General features: G+C 31.1%; 1 protein-coding gene and 1 long non-coding RNA gene across 2 annotated transcripts; one reads left to right on the forward strand and one right to left on the reverse strand.

Annotated features, from left to right (window-relative positions):
• Nucleotides 1-16,150: 16,150 nt before the first annotated feature.
• Nucleotides 16,151-17,331, reverse strand: LOC145016074 (uncharacterized). Its single transcript, XR_013666124.1, has 2 exons — nt 17,160-17,331; nt 16,151-16,813 (listed from the first exon to the last, which is right to left on the reverse strand). It is a non-coding gene; the product is annotated as an uncharacterized LOC145016074 (long non-coding RNA).
• On the forward strand, nt 17,327-18,422 carry LOC145016073 (uncharacterized). Its single transcript, XM_078974499.1, has 3 exons — nt 17,327-17,748; nt 17,858-18,020; nt 18,121-18,422. Exons 1-3 carry the CDS (start codon nt 17,624-17,626, stop codon nt 18,247-18,249), a joined length of 417 nt encoding a protein of 138 aa, XP_078830625.1. The 5' UTR covers nt 17,327-17,623; the 3' UTR covers nt 18,250-18,422.
• Nucleotides 18,423-19,028: the final 606 nt, after the last annotated feature.

A 19,028-nucleotide genomic window follows, 5' to 3' on the forward strand; every position in this document is an offset into this window, starting at 1 on the left:
TAAGCAAATGTTTGCTGCAACGTTCATGAGTGCTTATGAATATGATTTGAGCATTGGATTAAACCCACGCTCACTTGGATCACTATCTCGAGTGATTAGTGAGACGATAACATCTTATATTCTTGAAACCGAGATGTGTGAGTTGTATCTTGCTAATTGGTTGCACATTGATAATATGTAAATGCACTAGTAACTTGGTGTTATAAAACATATTGTTGTGGGTGATTTGGTTAGTAAGTGCAAGCAAGCATTGTATCAAAGTTTATCCGTTCCTTTTATCCAAAGTAGGATAAAAGCGATATCTTTGGGCCCCTCGATGGTTTAGTGATGACATACGTAAATGCTCGGCCGGGCTAGGGCTAATTTGATTTGTTCAATTAGTCTGTTGTCATAAATCGGAAATCGAGATATAGTACAAAGAGAATGATTAGAAATCATATCTCATATGATATCTAGAATGGAGGAATATATGATCCCTTATCTAAGGACACGAGTATCTGATATGATCAGAGTTGACAGCGGCTTTGGAAAGCTACGATTGCAGATCAGGATTTGAAGTCATATGCAGAATAGTTGTTAGACTTATCCAAGTGGGAGACTGTTGGATTAGTGTCTAAGTCCATAACTATTTTGGTATGTACTTGACCCGATGGTGCATGGTCCTTTTGGGTTGCCTTCACCAAAGCAACTTGATTGGAGAAATGAATAAAGAGAGAGAGGATAATATGATTTATTAATATTTTATAAGAATAATATATTAAAGGAGAAATCATATTTGTTTAATTAATATTAGTCAATAATTAATTAAGAATTAGTTTTGTGATCAAATGTTATTAATTAAACTAGAGGGGCTGATTTGTAATTATGTGATAGTTACAAAATAAGGTAAGGATTATCTTATTTATATGGTGGACGAATTTAAGGTTGGAAAGCCTTAGAATTCGAGTATGATAAGGATTCAAGGATTATCTTATTGGTTGCTTAATGGATAATCAACTAGATAAGGATAATGACTGAAACCCTATCTCTACACCTATATAAACACCCCTAGGGTCATGAATTCGTGTATCCCTTCCCAAGAGGTCCTAGATACGAATTCTAACCTCTCACCTCTCCCTTTATACCTTCTCCATTTGCTTATGGTGTTTGTGAGCCATTAGAGGAGTGACACTTGTGACTCTAAGCCTTCCAAAGTCAATACAAGGAGATTTGGGATTGTTATTGCTACATAACAATCAAGGTATGATCTTAAACCTAATTACATATTAATATGATTACTTGAATGCTAGAATTAGGGTTTATAGTCTTGGATTCAAAGCATGTACAATAGAGAAACCTAGATCCAAGCATTAGGGTTTGTATGAGCACATAGGATGTCTTATGACCAAAACCCATAAGTGGTATCAGAGCCTAGCTTGGTTTCAATTGTATTGATGCATTGTATAACTGAAAAATTCGATTTTTTGGATTGTGGAGACTGGACTCGCCGAGTCCATGGCTGAACTCGCCGAGTCCATGCCTGACTCGACTAGTCAACTCGTCAGATAATGCTTATCTCGGGATTTCTTGCTGTTTTTGTATTAGGATAGTTACCTTATCATGTTAGATCAATATAAATCCGATTTTATGATATATATGACTATATTCTTGATCTAATTAAAGATAATTATCAATTTATAAGATAATTGTTTCCTTATAAGATAAGTGATTAATTATTTTGAGTAAATTGATAAATTGTTTTGCAAGAAATCATTAAATAAATCAAATATGGATAATTATGTGATTAAATGTTAACTTAAAATTATTTGTTATTTGATCCTTGTTGTTATGAAAGGTTTCATATTTTCCCCTTTAGGTTTTATAGTTTAAATTTGAACCCAAAAGTTTTGAAGTTTTGAAATTTAAATAGTTAAAACCCTAATGTTTTGAAAAAGGTTTCAAAACTTGCCCTCAAGTTTTGGAATTTAAAAGTTGATTAAAAGGTTTAATTAGAAATGTTAAATTCTAAAACTCTAGTAATGTTTTGAAAAGTTCAAATCACACCCTTATGGTTTTATTAATTAATTAAGGAGTATAATTAAAAGAGGTTTAATAAATCCATAAAAGTCTAGGTTAACCTTTTAATTGAATTAAAAGTGTAATTGTTAAAGTTAACCATATAGTATTTTAAAAGTATAAAATACACTCTATACTATATATAACATTAAAAGTCTAACATTATATATATGTATGAGTAAAAGTCAGTCTTACCGTTAATAGGCCTCATTCACGAAGCTGGTCTATAAGGGGTGTTTAAGGAAATTGCCTATAAAATGGCGATTGAATGGGTATCCACTCTTACCCACCGCACTCTTGACTAGTGGAGGGTCGTTAGCCGAACGGGTAGGATAGGACGAAACCTTCCATTATAAGTATAATGAAATACAAAGTAACTAAATGTTTTTCTAATTCCCAATCTTAGTTACTTAGGCAAAAGTGAAATGATGCAATTCCATGAAATTACACTTTGTGCCCTTGCGAAGACGTTAGTGGAGCGTGTGTGGTTTACCAGCACACTAAATGGTTCTAAGCAAAGGTAGCAAAGGGTGACTCAATGTTTGTCATACTTTGGTGGAGCGTGTGTGGTTTACCGGCACATCGAATAGGTGATTGTAACATGTGAGGGCACCATGTAGTTTGCATGGTTATTCACACCCGCTTTGTGATCCTCGGCATCCCAGTCACAAACAAGAGGGGCATATCGAGATTTAAACATGCCATTGAAATGTTCAATGAATCTCAAAGGATCTAGGAGTTTTCATAGATTTAAAACTTAAATTTCTTTTTCGTTTTTCATGGTGGAAATTAGTGAATCGTCATTCACTTACCTTCAAATGTTCTGCAATTTGGGTTACAGCATCCCTCTCCCGAGTTGTAGGATATTGTGTTGGGTCCTAGCCTTGGAATTTCATTTGGGTGATTTACCAAGGACTCAATCAATCAACTAACTTGAATTCGTTTTTCTCCCGAAGTCAAAGTTCGACAACTATGGTCTTCTCAAATCCCGTGGAACAAGCATTCCACATGAAGATGGTATTCCACGATTCGATCGAGGAACAAGAAATCATGCTTCACTTCCTCCTCCTCCTCCAATTATTCTCCCTAACCCACAAGATTGTAAAATTGAAAGGTTCAATATCACTCAAGCCCTTTTGGCAAGTAAACATAAAGAGGGCAAGTCGGTGTGTGCACACGTCTTAGGGATGAAGTCACACATTGATAGATTAAGAATGATGGGATCCGTTGTCGGTGAAACGATGGCTGTTGATTGGGTTCTTCAGTCACTTCCTAACTCGTATAGTGAGTTCGTAAGAGAGTAATATATGATGAACCACGACGTGACACTTATAGATCTCACCTACATGCTTATTGTTGCTGAATCAACAATGGTTTGGCGCAATAGAAAAGCAAAGTTGATTGGTGAATCTGCCTTCAAAACCTCTATGGATATAGACAATGGCAATGAAAGACATGCAATGATCGAAAAGTTTGATCATAAGAGAAAGGCGATGTCTGAAGTAGTTCCAAAGGAGTCAATTTGCTTTTATTGCCAAGAGAAGGGGCATTGGAGACGAAGTTGCCCTATCTACCTAAGAGATCTAAGAGATGGGAGAGTCAAAAGTATGACTACGCTTTAGGTAAGAATCCACTATCTAACTCCATTAAGTTCCTATTCATTGATTCTTAATAGATGATGTGATAAGATTGCATTTGAATGTTTTGAAGGATCAGTGAAAAGAAAGGAAGCTTGATAAGAGAGCAAGATGAATCTAATCACAAGAGATGGATCTTGATCGCATGGACTTGAAGATTGGATTTTGAGCTTAGATAGTTATCATAGAGTTGTTAGAAATTTTCTTTTTACATAGTTTTCAATAGATTTTGCATTGTAAGGACAAATGTTTTTCCGCTGCTTTTATAAATAAAATAAATTTTGTTTGACTACTTCTTTGCAATGAAATCGTTTTGAAAATTGATGTTTGCATATTTCTACAACGAATGGATATGATTCTTAGTTATGGAAATGTCAAGAATTTACCAAATAGGGAGAGTTTCTCATCGCCCAAGTTTCAATTGGACCGAAACTTGGAATCATGCAACTTGGTTGCACGATGAATGAGAAATTTCATATTTTGGAAATTAGACTAATTCGTTGACAAAGTGTCAAGTGAAGGACTAGGAGATCGAGTACACAAAGTTGTGTGTTGATCAAGTTCACCATAAGAGTAACAAAGATATTCGTCATGATTTACTGAAGGGTTAGTAAACATGATTACACTTACAAGATTAAGTGTAATTTTGAATTGATTAAAGGGTTTAGATCAATAGCAAAACGAATAAGAAGAATCGAGTAGGCAGAAAGATAAGAGTTTCTCCATTCTAAGAAGAAGGGAGAGTAGCTTTTATGCTTTATGATAGGTCTTAATGATTAAGAACCATATCTCAATTGATCCTCTAAGTGAGTCTTGGTACAATTGTATGTTCAAGAAGAGGAATCAAAGAGTGAAGAAATGGTCAAATCAAGATGTCAATCATACTTCGTTCCAAAACAAGTCTTAAAGTCAAGATTGTGACATTGAGTGAATAGTATTAAGAAGGTTTATAACATTCATCAATTGTGGAAAGTTGTGATGTCGTGGATAAGACAGAGACCAACTAAGACCAATTTATGAAGTGTTTTGATATAAGCTACACTAACTCTTGAATATTTGTTTATCAAAAAAAAAATGTTTTGATAAGAGAATCGTATATGTCAAGGAGTCAGTGGGAGTCTTAATAGTCTTGAAAAGTTTCAAGAACAAATCAAATAAGCCTTATCGATCATCACTAGCACACGAGTTGAGGTTTACAACCTATCGTGAAGACATTATTTTGTTTCTGTGCCAATCCAATCGAGTTAATTATGCATGTGAGTCCTATGAGTTCTCATTTGAATGCATAAAAGGCAAGGACCTTGATCAATGGAAAGTACATTGATAGGAAAAGGTGAGCTACTTAACCACTTGGAAGACGTGGTGGGCAGCTGTGCTACCATAAGGCAAGAAATCAAGATTAAGAAAGTTCGATCCGTATGAGTTTGAATTTGTCGTAAACTTTGGTTTTTAACAAATTCACATGGATAGGAACACATACACCGTTTAAATCTAAGTGTCATAAGATTTCCTCCTTCATGAAAATGATTGTGAGAAAATGCTTTCACTAAGAAAGATTTTAAAAGATAGTGATTGTAAAATTGCATTCTCGAATTCGATCATGGTTACGGCATCCCTTTCCATAATTTGAATTGTGAGGTTTGGCAATTAGTCTTAATTGTTAAGACACACATATGAACTATCTAAGGCAAAGCACTAAGTATTAGAAACATGAACTTAAGAAATTCAATAAGTATTGTTTTTCTGAAAGTTAAGATGTTTATTAATACATGTCGAAGCTAGTGGGAGCATAAGTGTTATGTTTTGTAATAATCATCATGATAGTGGGAGCATAAATGTTATGATTGTATGATTATTAAGGCATGTATTGCATAGTTGGCAATATTAATTATAGAAAACAAGAGTCATACTTTGCAAAGTTGTAAGAGTTGAAAGGTTGTTTTGCTATAATTAAGGGAGAGAATATTATGCTTCATTTCAAATCTAAAGGATTAGGTTGTGAAATGTTGATAAATTTAGTCAAAGGTACATAGTGCGTTCTTAAAGTTTCGATTATGATTACGGCATTCCTCTTCACAATTCGAATTTTGAGAACATAGAAAATAAAACATTGTGTGTCGTGTCCCATACGCTTCGGGTATAGGATCGATTGCAAATGCTTTAATATTTGACCATTCTAAAATTTTCCAAATGTGAAAAGGGACTAGAATCGGTTTTGACTAAAATAATTAAACAACTATCAAAGGATAATCCAAAGTTCGACGAGGATTGGTCGCTTGTGAGTAGTTGGAAGTATAGTATTGGAAATTATGGAAATGTTTCCATATTGGATGGACAATATCGACATCATTACGAATAGATAAGATTCTATTAAGAAATGAGTTGTCATATGGAAAATATGGAAGCGTGTCCATATTAGGAAGTAAATATTGAAAATCTATGTCTAGATTAGAAACTTTTATGCAAAAGGATGTTCAAAGGAATGTACTTTGAGTGAGAGACATCATATCTAAGGAATTGTCTTGTAACAATCTCCGATAGAGGACTTTGTAATATCATTGGCAATAGTCTTTGAGACTTTGGTGCAGTGACATTACAAAAGGATCGTTGCATAAAGTGTTAGAATCTAGTATATTCTATAAGTAACAAGAATTTGATATTCTTACACTTAAGAAAATGGATTTGGAGTTGTAAAATGAGAATGATTGGAAATGTGTTCAATTTGTCTATTTCACAAAAGTAAGAACCATAGGTAAACATTGTGTGCATGCTAGGAGCATGGGACAAGTGTAATGATTCAAGTAAAAAGTTGATTACCTGAAACGACAAATAATGAGTAATCGATATGGTGATAAATAAAACGTGTTTTGTTTATACTCAAAGGGTTGAGGCCATATGGGATTAGTATTATTCTTGTGTTTCACCTTGCATGTTTTGACTTCCAGAATAATTGAGTTTATTAAGAATAATCGAATTATTCAAACGGGCCACAGTCGTTCATATGTTGGAAGTAGATATGAATGAAGACTGTCATGAATTGGTGTGTGGATTGTCTAGAAAAGTATTAGACATAAGCAAATGTTTGCTGCAACGTTCATGAGTGCTTATGAATATGATTTGAGCATTGGATTAAACCCACGCTCACTTGGATCACTATCTCGAGTGATTAGTGAGACGATAACATCTTATATTCTTGAAACCGAGATGTGTGAGTTGTATCTTGCTAATTGGTTGCACATTGATAATATGTAAATGCACTAGTAACTTGGTGTTATAAAACATATTGTTGTGGGTGATTTGGTTAGTAAGTGCAAGCAAGCATTGTATCAAAGTTTATCCGTTCCTTTTATCCAAAGTAGGATAAAAGCGATATCTTTGGGCCCCTCGATGGTTTAGTGATGACATACGTAAATGCTCGGCCGGGCTAGGGCTAATTTGATTTGTTCAATTAGTCTGTTGTCATAAATCGGAAATCGAGATATAGTACAAAGAGAATGATTAGAAATCATATCTCATATGATATCTAGAATGGAGGAATATATGATCCCTTATCTAAGGACACGAGTATCTGATATGATCAGAGTTGACAGCGGCTTTGGAAAGCTACGATTGCAGATCAGGATTTGAAGTCATATGCAGAATAGTTGTTAGACTTATCCAAGTGGGAGACTGTTGGATTAGTGTCTAAGTCCATAACTATTTTGGTATGTACTTGACCCGATGGTGCATGGTCCTTTTGGGTTGCCTTCACCAAAGCAACTTGATTGGAGAAATGAATAAAGAGAGAGAGGATAATATGATTTATTAATATTTTATAAGAATAATATATTAAAGGAGAAATCATATTTGTTTAATTAATATTAGTCAATAATTAATTAAGAATTAGTTTTGTGATCAAATGTTATTAATTAAACTAGAGGGGCTGATTTGTAATTATGTGATAGTTACAAAATAAGGTAAGGATTATCTTATTTATATAGTGGACGAATTTAAGGTTGGAAAGCCTTAGAATTCGAGTATGATAAGGATTCAAGGATTATCTTATTGGTTGCTTAATGGATAATCAACTAGATAAGGATAATGACTGAAACCCTATCTCTACACCTATATAAACACCCCTAGGGTCATGAATTCGTGTATCCCTTCCCAAGAGGTCCTAGATACGAATTCTAACCTCTCACCTCTCCCTTTATACCTTCTCCATTTGCTTATGGTGTTTGTGAGCCATTAGAGGAGTGACACTTGTGACTCTAAGCCTTCCAAAGTCAATACAAGGAGATTTGGGATTGTTATTGCTACATAACAATCAAGGTATGATCTTAAACCTAATTACATATTAATATGATTACTTGAATGCTAGAATTAGGGTTTATAGTCTTGGATTCAAAGCATGTACAATAGAGAAACCTAGATCCAAGCATTAGGGTTTGTATGAGCACATAGGATGTCTTATGACCAAAACCCATAAGTGGTATCAGAGCCTAGCTTGGTTTCAATTGTATTGATGCATTGTATAACTGAAAAATTCGATTTTTTGGATTGTGGAGACTGGACTCGCCGAGTCCATGGCTGAACTCGTCGAGTCCATGCCTGACTCGACGAGTCAACTCGTCAGATAATGCTTATCTCGGGATTTCTTGCTGTTTTTGTATTAGGATAGTTACCTTATCATGTTAGATCAATATAAATCCGATTTTATGATATATATGACTATATTCTTGATCTAATTAAAGATAATTATCAATTTATAAGATAATTGTTTCCTTATAAGATAAGTGATTAATTATTTTGAGTAAATTGATAAATTGTTTTGCAAGAAATCATTAAATAAATCAAATATGGATAATTATGTGATTAAATGTTAACTTAAAATTATTTGTTATTTGATCCTTGTTGTTATGAAAGGTTTCATATTTTCCCCTTTAGGTTTTATAGTTTAAATTTGAACCCAAAAGTTTTGAAGTTTTGAAATTTAAATAGTTAAAACCCTAATGTTTTGAAAAAGGTTTCAAAACTTGCCCTCAAGTTTTGGAATTTAAAAGTTGATTAAAAGGTTTAATTAGAAATGTTAAATTCTAAAACTCTAGTAATGTTTTGAAAAGTTCAAATCACACCCTTATGGTTTTATTAATTAATTAAGGAGTATAATTAAAAGAGGTTTAATAAATCCATAAAAGTCTAGGTTAACCTTTTAATTGAATTAAAAGTGTAATTGTTAAAGTTAACCATATAGTATTTTAAAAGTATAAAATACACTCTATACTATATATAACATTAAAAGTCTAACATTATATATATGTATGAGTAAAAGTTAGTCTTACCGTTAGTATGCCTCATTCACGAAGCTGGTCTATAAGGGGTGTTTAAGGAAATTGCCTATAAAATGGCGATTGAATGGGTATCCACTCTTACCCACCGCACTCTTGACTAGTGGAGGGTCGTTAGCCGAACGGGTAAGATAGGACGAAACCTTCCATTATAAGTATAATGAAATACAAAGTAACTAAATGTTTTTCTAATTCCCAATCTTAGTTACTTAGGCAAAAGTGAAATGATGCAATTCCATGAAATTACACTTTGTGCCCTTGCGAAGACGTTAGTGGAGCGTGTGTGGTTTACCAACACACTAAATGGTTCTGAGCAAAGGTAGCAAAGGGTGACTCAATGTTTGTCATACTTTGGTGGAGCGTGTGTGGTTTACCGGCACATCGAATAGGTGATTGTAACATGTGAGGGCACCATGTAGTTTGCATGGTTATTCACACCCGCTTTGTGATCCTCGGCATCCCAGTCACAAAGGGGTAGAGTTGTACTTTTCACTCAATAGATTAGATCTGAAGTCCATGCTTAATTGAAATACACAAAGGGGTAGAGTTGTACTTTTCACTCAATAGATTAGATCTGATCACTTCACCGTTCACTTCATTCTTCTCCCCAATTTCTTTGAGTTCGTTAATATCCTCCTCCCCCTTTCAAATTCTTCTCGATCAAAATCATTCATCTATCTTTAATCCATAGTTTTTCAACAAAATTCCCTAATAATCGCACTCATCATCAAGAAAACGAATGGATTTGTACTCAGAAAACCCTAGCATCGACAAAACCATAGGATTGAAAAACCCTAGCCTCTTATTCGAGTTTTAGTTGTGAAAAACATTAGAAATCGCACATTCATCACAAATTATCAATGGTTCAACTGAATCATATTCAGATTGCAGGTATTTTAAGATATAATTTGATTTAAGGTGTTATTTTGATTGATTAATTAGAGCATCTGATGAAAAATCATAGCTTCTTATTTGAGTTTTAACAGTGAAAAACACTAGAAATCACACATTCATCATAAATTATTGATGGTTCAACAGAATCATAGTCAGATTGCATGTATTTTAAATTTAATTTGATTTTAGGTGTTATTTGTTTGATTAATTTGATGGTCTAGTAAAAGTTAAGTAATTTTGTGCTAGATAACTTGATATTATACATATTATGATTTGATAAGTCAGATCCTGCTTCATTTTTACATTTTGGGTGTTCTTTTGTTAAAACTACTTTCTTTAAACCTTTCACTATGATATAATATGAAATATTCTGAAATTATGTGTCACATTACAGGTTAAACATTATGATTGTGTTGGAAACAATTTGTTTGTATGCTTTTTGTTAAATGATGTGTAATATCTGATCTTATACATTCTTGTTTTATTGGAAACAACTTTGCTTTGAACCTTTTCGTGAAGTATTGTAATAGTAATTGGTTGATGATGAAGCAATGTCATATATTCTAAATTTATGTGTCATATTCTGATTTAAAATATGTAATATTCTAAGTATTATGATTAGTTTTGAGTTCTAACGTTATTCATTTGATTAATTAGATAATGCAGTACACATACATTGAAATAAGTTTTAATACATAAATATCTAGGCATTATGATTTAACAAAATTTCTTATTCCTTGTCATTTGGATTTTCAAGTTTACGATTCTGATTATGAAACCATATAAAATTTTGGGTCATCAACCATTCCTAAATAAAAGAACTGAAGCTAATTATTCTAGCAAATGACTTATTCTACATAATTGGATTCAGATTCTACGTTTAGAGTTATATATTCACTGTTTTATCTTAGCGTATGATTTTGAGTTAATGTGTTATAATCGTCAAATTTATCTCTCTGTATGATTTTGATATAATGTATACACCTATAAAATATTCTATAAAACTATGTGTTCTAATTATAGTATAGTTTTTAGTCAAAATAATGAATCAGTGTCATATATTCTGAAATTATGTCATATTCTGATTTTAAGTATGTAATATTCTAAGTATTATGATTAGTAAATATTGAGTTCTAATGTTATTCTTTTGATTAATTAGATAATGTAGTACACATACATTAAAATAAGGTTTAATACATAAATATTTTAGGCATTCTGATTTAACATAAATTATGATTCCTTATCATTTGGGTTTTCAAGCTTGTGATTCTGATTCGAAAATCAGATCAAGTTTTAGATCACCAACCATTCATAAATTAAAGAAAATGAAGCTTGTTATTCCAGCAAATGGCTCATTCTACACAATCGAATTCAAATTTTACAACTAGAGTTGTTATACGTAACGTATAATACTATAATCTCTTCACGATTTTATCTTAGCATGTGATTTTGAGTTAATGTGTTGTAATCGTCAAATTTATTTTTTCTGTATGATTTTGCATTAATATATTCATGTATGAAATATTCTATAAAACTCTATTTTCTGATTATAGTATAGTTTTTAGTCAAAATCATTGTGTATCTTCAACAATGTATTCTAATTGAGATATTTTACTGTAAAATTATATCTAAAAGTCACGATGTAATGAAATATAATATTATACAACCTGTCATTTAAACCTTGATTTATATAGAATATGTGAAATCATTAGGATATTTGCATCTAGATGTTAACTATATAAGTAACTCAAAATTGTCATGATTATAGATTTTGAGTTATTTTGAAAACTCAAAATCAACAAAAGTGTTCTAATCTGCACACTAGTTGTTTAGGATCTCATTAGAAATTTTAAGTTATTATTTTTGTGCTAAAAATTTTAGAATAAAAGTCTATTTTTAATTATTCTTATAATGTTACAAATTTTTTATGTATGTTATATTAATTGAATGTAGCTGGATATTTTATTCTAATAAATATTCCATTACATTGATTTTATTTTTCATGATGCATGCAAACTAAATGCTAACCTACATGTGCACTAATTGAACAATCTATGCAGTTTGGATAATATGATTGAGCAAAGGATCTTAATATGGTGCAAGAAAGGATGTAATGGAATGAGGATTGTTGATCGACATGATAAAATATTTGCAATAGTTTAATCGTTATTAAGAGTATAATTCTCTTTGAATGTTGGCTATATTTTTAATATTTTGAACAACATGTATGGTTTACTGTTTGGTAAACAATAGTTATGGTTTAAGGGTTTGAAGATTGATGAAAGTTTAATAAAACAATATTATGTTTGGACAATAGTTATATGTTAAAGAATAATATATGTAGTCTTATAGTTTATCTCATGTAATGATAGTAATGTCTTTCACATCTAAGATGAATTTAAAATTAAAGATTGTATGTATAATATTCTATTAGAATAATAATTTATGTTTTCTGTTATAGTAAGTATATGTATAATACTCTAATAGAATAATGTTATGTGTTGTTTTTTTTATCATAAATTGATGTTTTTGTCTTGTTTAGAATTTACATGATAAATCAAGCTAAATTTTATAAGTAGAGTGAATGATGTTTAAAATCGTTAGAATGTTGCAGTTTATGATGTATGATGTTAGTAATATAATAACATAATATTTTATATTTTTATGTTAAATAAGTTAATTCATTTACATTACAATATTGTGTATATATAGTATATTCTAATACAATAATGTTGTAAGTTGTATGTTTTCGAATAATGTTGTAGGTTTTCGATTGAATAAATTGATTTATTACATGAAAACAATATGTATATATAGAATATTATAATAGAATAATGTTATATGTTTTATGGTTTTATAATCTATATGTAGTATATTTTATTCTAATAGAATAATATTATATGTTGCATGTTTTCATAATTTAAATGTAGAATATTTCAATAGAATAATAGTCTATTATTTTCTAAGTTATAAGTAGAATATTCTAATACAGTGATGCGTAATTAAATTTAGTTTTTTTTTTTTTTTTTTTTTTTTTTTTTTTTTTTTTTTTTTTTTTAATTCTCATTAGTATGATATTATTCTAGATATTCTAACCATTCAATAATTAATATTACAATTAAGTTACAATATGTAAGATTCTAATGTTATATGTAATATTATGATATTGTTATCTAATATTTTGAATTTGCAATTTATAGTATTACAAGAATATATGCAATAATCTATAGGAAACTAAAATAAATTATATGTAAAATATTCTAATAGAGTAATGTTCTAGTTAAATACGTTGGCACTTTTTAATTATATTCGTTAATAGTGATATATAAAAATGATATTTATTTTGAATATAGAATAATAGAATGATATTCTAATTTACAAATCTTGTCATTGATAAACATTAGTGTTACAGGGTATTATACATGTAAAAAGAGCGTTTATAGAATACTTATCTTAAAATTAAAATTATAACATTAAAAAAAACTTAGTATCATAATAGTAGTTGATTATTTTAACAACAAAAACCAAACTTGAATAAAAATACGATATTTTTACAAAGTGATTAAAACTTAACATGGATTATGATTTACAAAAGTATATCCATAACATTTCGGTTATAAAGAACTGTTTGTACAAAACTATAGTAACCCCCAATATATAATTTCAATAAATTACACAATCATATCATAATATTACACATAATTTTAGATTAAACACTAACATGATATTATTAGATGTGTAATATGACAAAGTTAGACATGTAGCAACACGATATCATATATTGAATCAAACTAGTTGATTATTTCAACAAAAAAAAATCAAACTAGAATATTCTAAATCCAAACAAAAGAACCATTAGTTGAAATGAATTCAGTGCTTGAATAAGATTTTTCTTCAACGACATTATTTAGAGCTGCAAAAATAAATACCCGACTAATATTTATCATTATATAATGATTTACAAATTATATTCTGAACACAATATTATAAATAGGAGAAATACGGAATGACATATAGGTAATGGTTTTCAATTATTATAATTAGAATCATGTATTATGTAAACTAATAACAATATGTTGAATTATGTTTTGATCATAATAATTTGCATTCTTTTGAAATTAATCGTGAAACACATAATGTTAAGAGCTTGTATTCTTATAAATTATAATTTTTGTGAACTACAGAAATTAAAGTATGATTAATATTCTAGAATTGTATCTATTTAGACTATTGTATTATCTGGAATATCTAGAATCCAAATTAAATCACTATATATCTCTTCATGTAGAATATTCGGAATCCAAACTAAATAACCATTAACTAACATGAGTTCATTGCTAAAGTGAGATTCTTTAGCACCATCACTAATTTGATGTACAAAAATTATTCTGTTAATATTTATTATTGTATAACTATTTACACAATAATATATTCTAAAAGGAATTTTTTGAATATGTAAGGACGTATTAGTAATGTTTTTCAAGTTATTCAAGTCATAATAGTATACTATATAGTATGTGATGTAGTAACATTATGATGAAATGGGGCCAAGTACCTCTTCTGATTCATGCTAAATTGATCAAAATGCATCTTTTACTTCACATGTTATTGATAAGGAGGATAATGACCAACATAAACCTTTCAATAAGATAAGCAAAAATAAAAAACCAATGAGGAAATATGCTGCAAACTTCAAGCATCAACATGGTCTGAGATTTCCTTGTCATGCTCACACCAATCTTTCAAACATGCACCATTTGGTGTACTTGTCTTAATATGATGAAAAAGATAAACACTTATATCAACCATAATACAATTTGATCATTTAGATGCGAACCAAAGGAAAAGAAAATTTTGATACGTACCTACATTCATTTCAAGGTTAGTGAAGGTGCATGATCACTTTGACTTTATGTGACAATGCTCTTATGGTACTTATCTTCAACATATATATGTAAATTTCACACTCCAGCGCCATAAATTGCTTCCAAATAGCAATTAATTGTGCACATGTCTAGAGTTTAAAGGTATTATATCTTAAGTTATGATTCATCTCTTAGGCTTTTTATCAAACAGTTGGTGTATCAAATAATTACTTAATATAATTCTTCCTTCATCAAACAAATGGCAATCAATTGCTACTGATGATGAGTTTTTGAATTAACTTTTCTCAAAGTAAAATTCAAACCTTGAAACTGTTCAATATCGATCTAAATTAATGATCAACTGGAGATGATGACAAATTGCTAAAAATTGATTTCTCTAATAGCAAAATTGATGAAGTGAAAATTAAAACCCTTACTTACAAACCTCTTGAAAAAGGAAACTTGATGAAAAGAAATCCCTACATATGGTCCTTCTGTAATAGAGAAATTGTTCTATTTTGATGATGAATTGTAAAAAATCGTTCCTTATTGATCCTTCTGTAGTTTGTGATTTGTGATTGAAACAATTCTGAAAACGATTGCTGATCAATTGTAAATCTATGAAAAAACAAAAACTTATTGACCGATTGTTGAAATCACAACAGATTAATGAACCAAATTTTCTAAAAAAATTGAATTCTCTTTCATTAAGTCTGTAAAATCACAAATCATTGTAGCATGAGTGATAATTAACGTACAAAACTCATTGCGATTGAGAAAATCATCCGAGGAAATCATCGGATGAAAGAGCGAATTTGATTTTGTACGTTGATTAAGGAAAGATCATGTAAATCATGGGATTCCATTATATGATTAAAATCTGACTAATCTATCCTTGAGTGTTTAATTAAGCTTCTCAATTAGGGTTTTTTTTTGAACCACAAGATCAAATTTGATCAAAGACTAATATTTGGTCCCTATGTCTCATAAAATATAGATGGTCTTAAATGAACCTATATATATATATATATATATATATATATATATATATATATATATATATATATTATCTTAAAGTTAATATCAATAAAATAACCATTTTAAACATATATTTTTCAATATTTTAAGAATATATTTTTAATTTTCGTTGCACAATCCACAATTCTTGATAAAGATAAGTCAAAACAGAGGTTAACCAAATAGCGATTTTATCTTCCCTTCATGAATGATGAATCAAATTCACATTGGAATAATATTTACATGAGGCTGTGATTGATGATTAATTAATAATTATTATTTTAATATATAACAACTGATTTTCTTTCATCGTCATATAAATAATTAAATAACTAATCATCAACGTACAAACACATTATAGAAGTTTATCAAAAACATAAATAACTAAAAAGTTGGTGACTTCAAATATTTTTGAAAGCAAACAACCGAAAGGGATTGTAACTTTCTTTCCTAAAATTCGAAATACATGCAATTCCATTTCCTAGGGTAATTAAATACAAAATCCGTCACAAAGAAACTTCGGATGTTTTGTTAGCCATCAAACAAGCATTGGACGAAGGAATTTATGCATAACCAACCTCTTCATCTCGTTCCACCCAATGGGAATCAATAAAGGGAGTCTAGTTCTAGTGCATAGCTCTTTGATATCTTGCCACCATTGAAAAACCTCTCCCTCTTGTGGCAATGAGGCAACTACAAGTTCGAATTGTTGATACCCTGGGACACGATAATACTCAAAATACAATTCTACTTCCTTTACCCATTTGCGAAACACATCACAATCAAACTTGTCAGGGAATGTTGGGAAACGTATGTCTGGGTTGTAAGGAGGTGGTTTCTCCCTTGTAGGATGCAAATCCACTCGCTCTTCTTGATATTCTTTCAAACCCGTCTCCATTAATTCTACACGTTTGTCCAGATCTTCGAGTTTCTTTACCATGGGCCCAATACAATACACCTCATAATTTTATTTATATCGTTGGCCAACAAACCCAAAGCAGCGCTTTCTACATCTACACTGAAAATTTAAAAAACAAATACGAGTATCCTTTACTTGTAGATCAACTGCAAAATGAAAAGATCAATTCCTTCTCAAAGTTTTCCCTGATTCAATAATAACATATTCAATTCTAAACCACCTTTACATTTTTCTCACTCACACACAAAACCCTAGCAAAATAGTATAGGCATAGATCTTAATATAGAAAATCATTACTTTTAGACGGACGTTTGAAGTTAAATTGCAAATTACCATATTTTGATGATGTTTAACAAAGGTATACGTAATTCTCCCACACTTCACTTTTATAATATAAAGTAAAAAATTATTATGTCATTCAAAAATAATAAAAATTTCTAGTAACCTGGAGTCAAGGTGTCCTTGATCTTGATCCATGTCTTGGGTTTTCACGATTACCGTTATTACGTGAAGCAATCGTCCCGTGATTTGCCGGCTTCTCCTCCGCCCTCTACGGTGTACCAGAACCCTAAGGTGGAGATGGATCAATTTATGCGTAACATCAAACCCTAAACCCGTGGCCCATTGAACTGTGAAACAAATACCCAAACAACCCAACCCATAATTATAAACTCGTCGTATCGGCCCAGTAACAAGAACAGCTCATCGGTAAATCGCATGAACAACTGCCACGTGTAAAAGCAACGTGTACATGAATCAGCCACGTGTCTTCTGGATCCAAATCAGTACCGATCCATCTTCATCAATCATCGATTGATTTAATTCCCTTCTCTCATTCTCTGCATGTCTCTCTAAAACCAAACTCAGCGCAAATCGAAACAAGGAAAAAGCTCATAACTAGATCGTAAAATGGCGACAGATTTGAAACCGAAGTACGCATACACGGTGGTTTACGTCAAGGATGTTGCTAAATCCGTCGAGTTTTACGGTAAGGCGTTCGGTCAGCCTGTTCGCCGTTTGGACGATTCCCACAGGTATGGATCGATCCATAATTTCTTGATTCCTATCCATATGTTGCAATAATTTCATCAACTGATCGAATTCAGACATGAAATGAAACATGTCGTGGTTGGTTGTTGATAGATGGGGTGAGCTAGAAAGCGGACAGACAACAATCGCGTTTACGCCGGTGCATCAACATGAAACGGATGATCTCACCGGAGAGGTTCAGGAACAAAAGTCGAAAACCATAAGGAATCAACTTGAGGTTTGCTTTGCTTATGCAGACGTGGATGCTGCATACAAGGTGCTTGATAATTAATGTGCCTTTTTGGAAAAGCTATTTGGTGTTTATATATGATAAGATTTTGGATTTGTTTATATGATGGGTTGGATTTGGATTGCAGAGGGCGGTGGAGAATGGGGCGGAGGCGGTGTGCCCGCCGGAGGATAAAGAATGGGGACAGCGGGTCGGGTATGTTCGTGATATCGATGGTATTGTGGTGAGGATGGGAAGCTTTGTGAAGCAGTGTTGATTGTGGAATCATGTGCATGTATGTATGCATAGACACTGTGTGTGTGACTGTGGTGGTGGGGTAATGTGTTAAATAATATTATAGTATGTTTTGTTTTTTCATATATCGTTTCACGATTTCTTCATAAAAATCTATATAGGGGCGTTCGATTGTATGTAATTATATGAAATTAAAAGAATAAGAACATTAAAGTAATTATTATAAATTATAAATTATAAATTTCTAATAATGGGAGACTAGCTAGAAGGTTGTTTGGTTAGTTGTGAGCATCTGGGCGGGATCCGGGACAGATGTTATCGATCCGGTGGTATACTTTAAAACTATTCATGATGTTAAATTCGTAATAACGTGTGAAATATAAACATAGATTGAAGTAAACTTGGCTTGAATATCTTTATATTCAATAAAATCAATATGCAAAAAGAAATTAACAAAAAGAGAGCATTTTCTTTTTTAATTTAAGAATCGACGTTTAATTTAAGAATTACGTCGATGCTAAACAGGTGAAAGAACAGGTGAAAGAACAAAATAATCATTTTATTTCATTTTTCTTTCCAATTTTTGTCCGTTTTCTTGGCTCACTTATACGCACACTTTCATTCAAATCAAAATTCATAAACAACTAAGAACAAAACAAGCATGTATATGTAAACGTGTAAAACGATTTGTAAACTACGTATATGTAAATATGAACAATGATTTTTGAACTTTAAAATTGACAAATTAAACGATTTAATAACTATAATCTTAAACTAAGTATATGTAATTTACATATTAAA

The sequence above is a fragment of the Lactuca saligna genome, chromosome 9, assembly GCF_052625555.1.
Source record: "Lactuca saligna cultivar CGN05327 chromosome 9, ASM5262555v1, whole genome shotgun sequence".
Taxonomy (NCBI): domain Eukaryota; kingdom Viridiplantae; phylum Streptophyta; class Magnoliopsida; order Asterales; family Asteraceae; genus Lactuca; species Lactuca saligna.

Bases quoted from the DNA above. Each gene is read 5' to 3' on its own strand.
- LOC145016073 (XM_078974499.1), top strand. From the start codon at position 17,624: ATGGCGACAGATTTGAAACCGAAGTACGCATACACGGTGGTTTACGTC. The intron at 17,749-17,857 runs GTATGGATCGAT...GGTTGTTGATAG, and splicing joins CGTTTGGACGATTCCCACAG to ATGGGGTGAGCTAGAAAGCG. The intron at 18,021-18,120 runs GTGCTTGATAAT...TTTGGATTGCAG, and splicing joins ACGTGGATGCTGCATACAAG to AGGGCGGTGGAGAATGGGGC.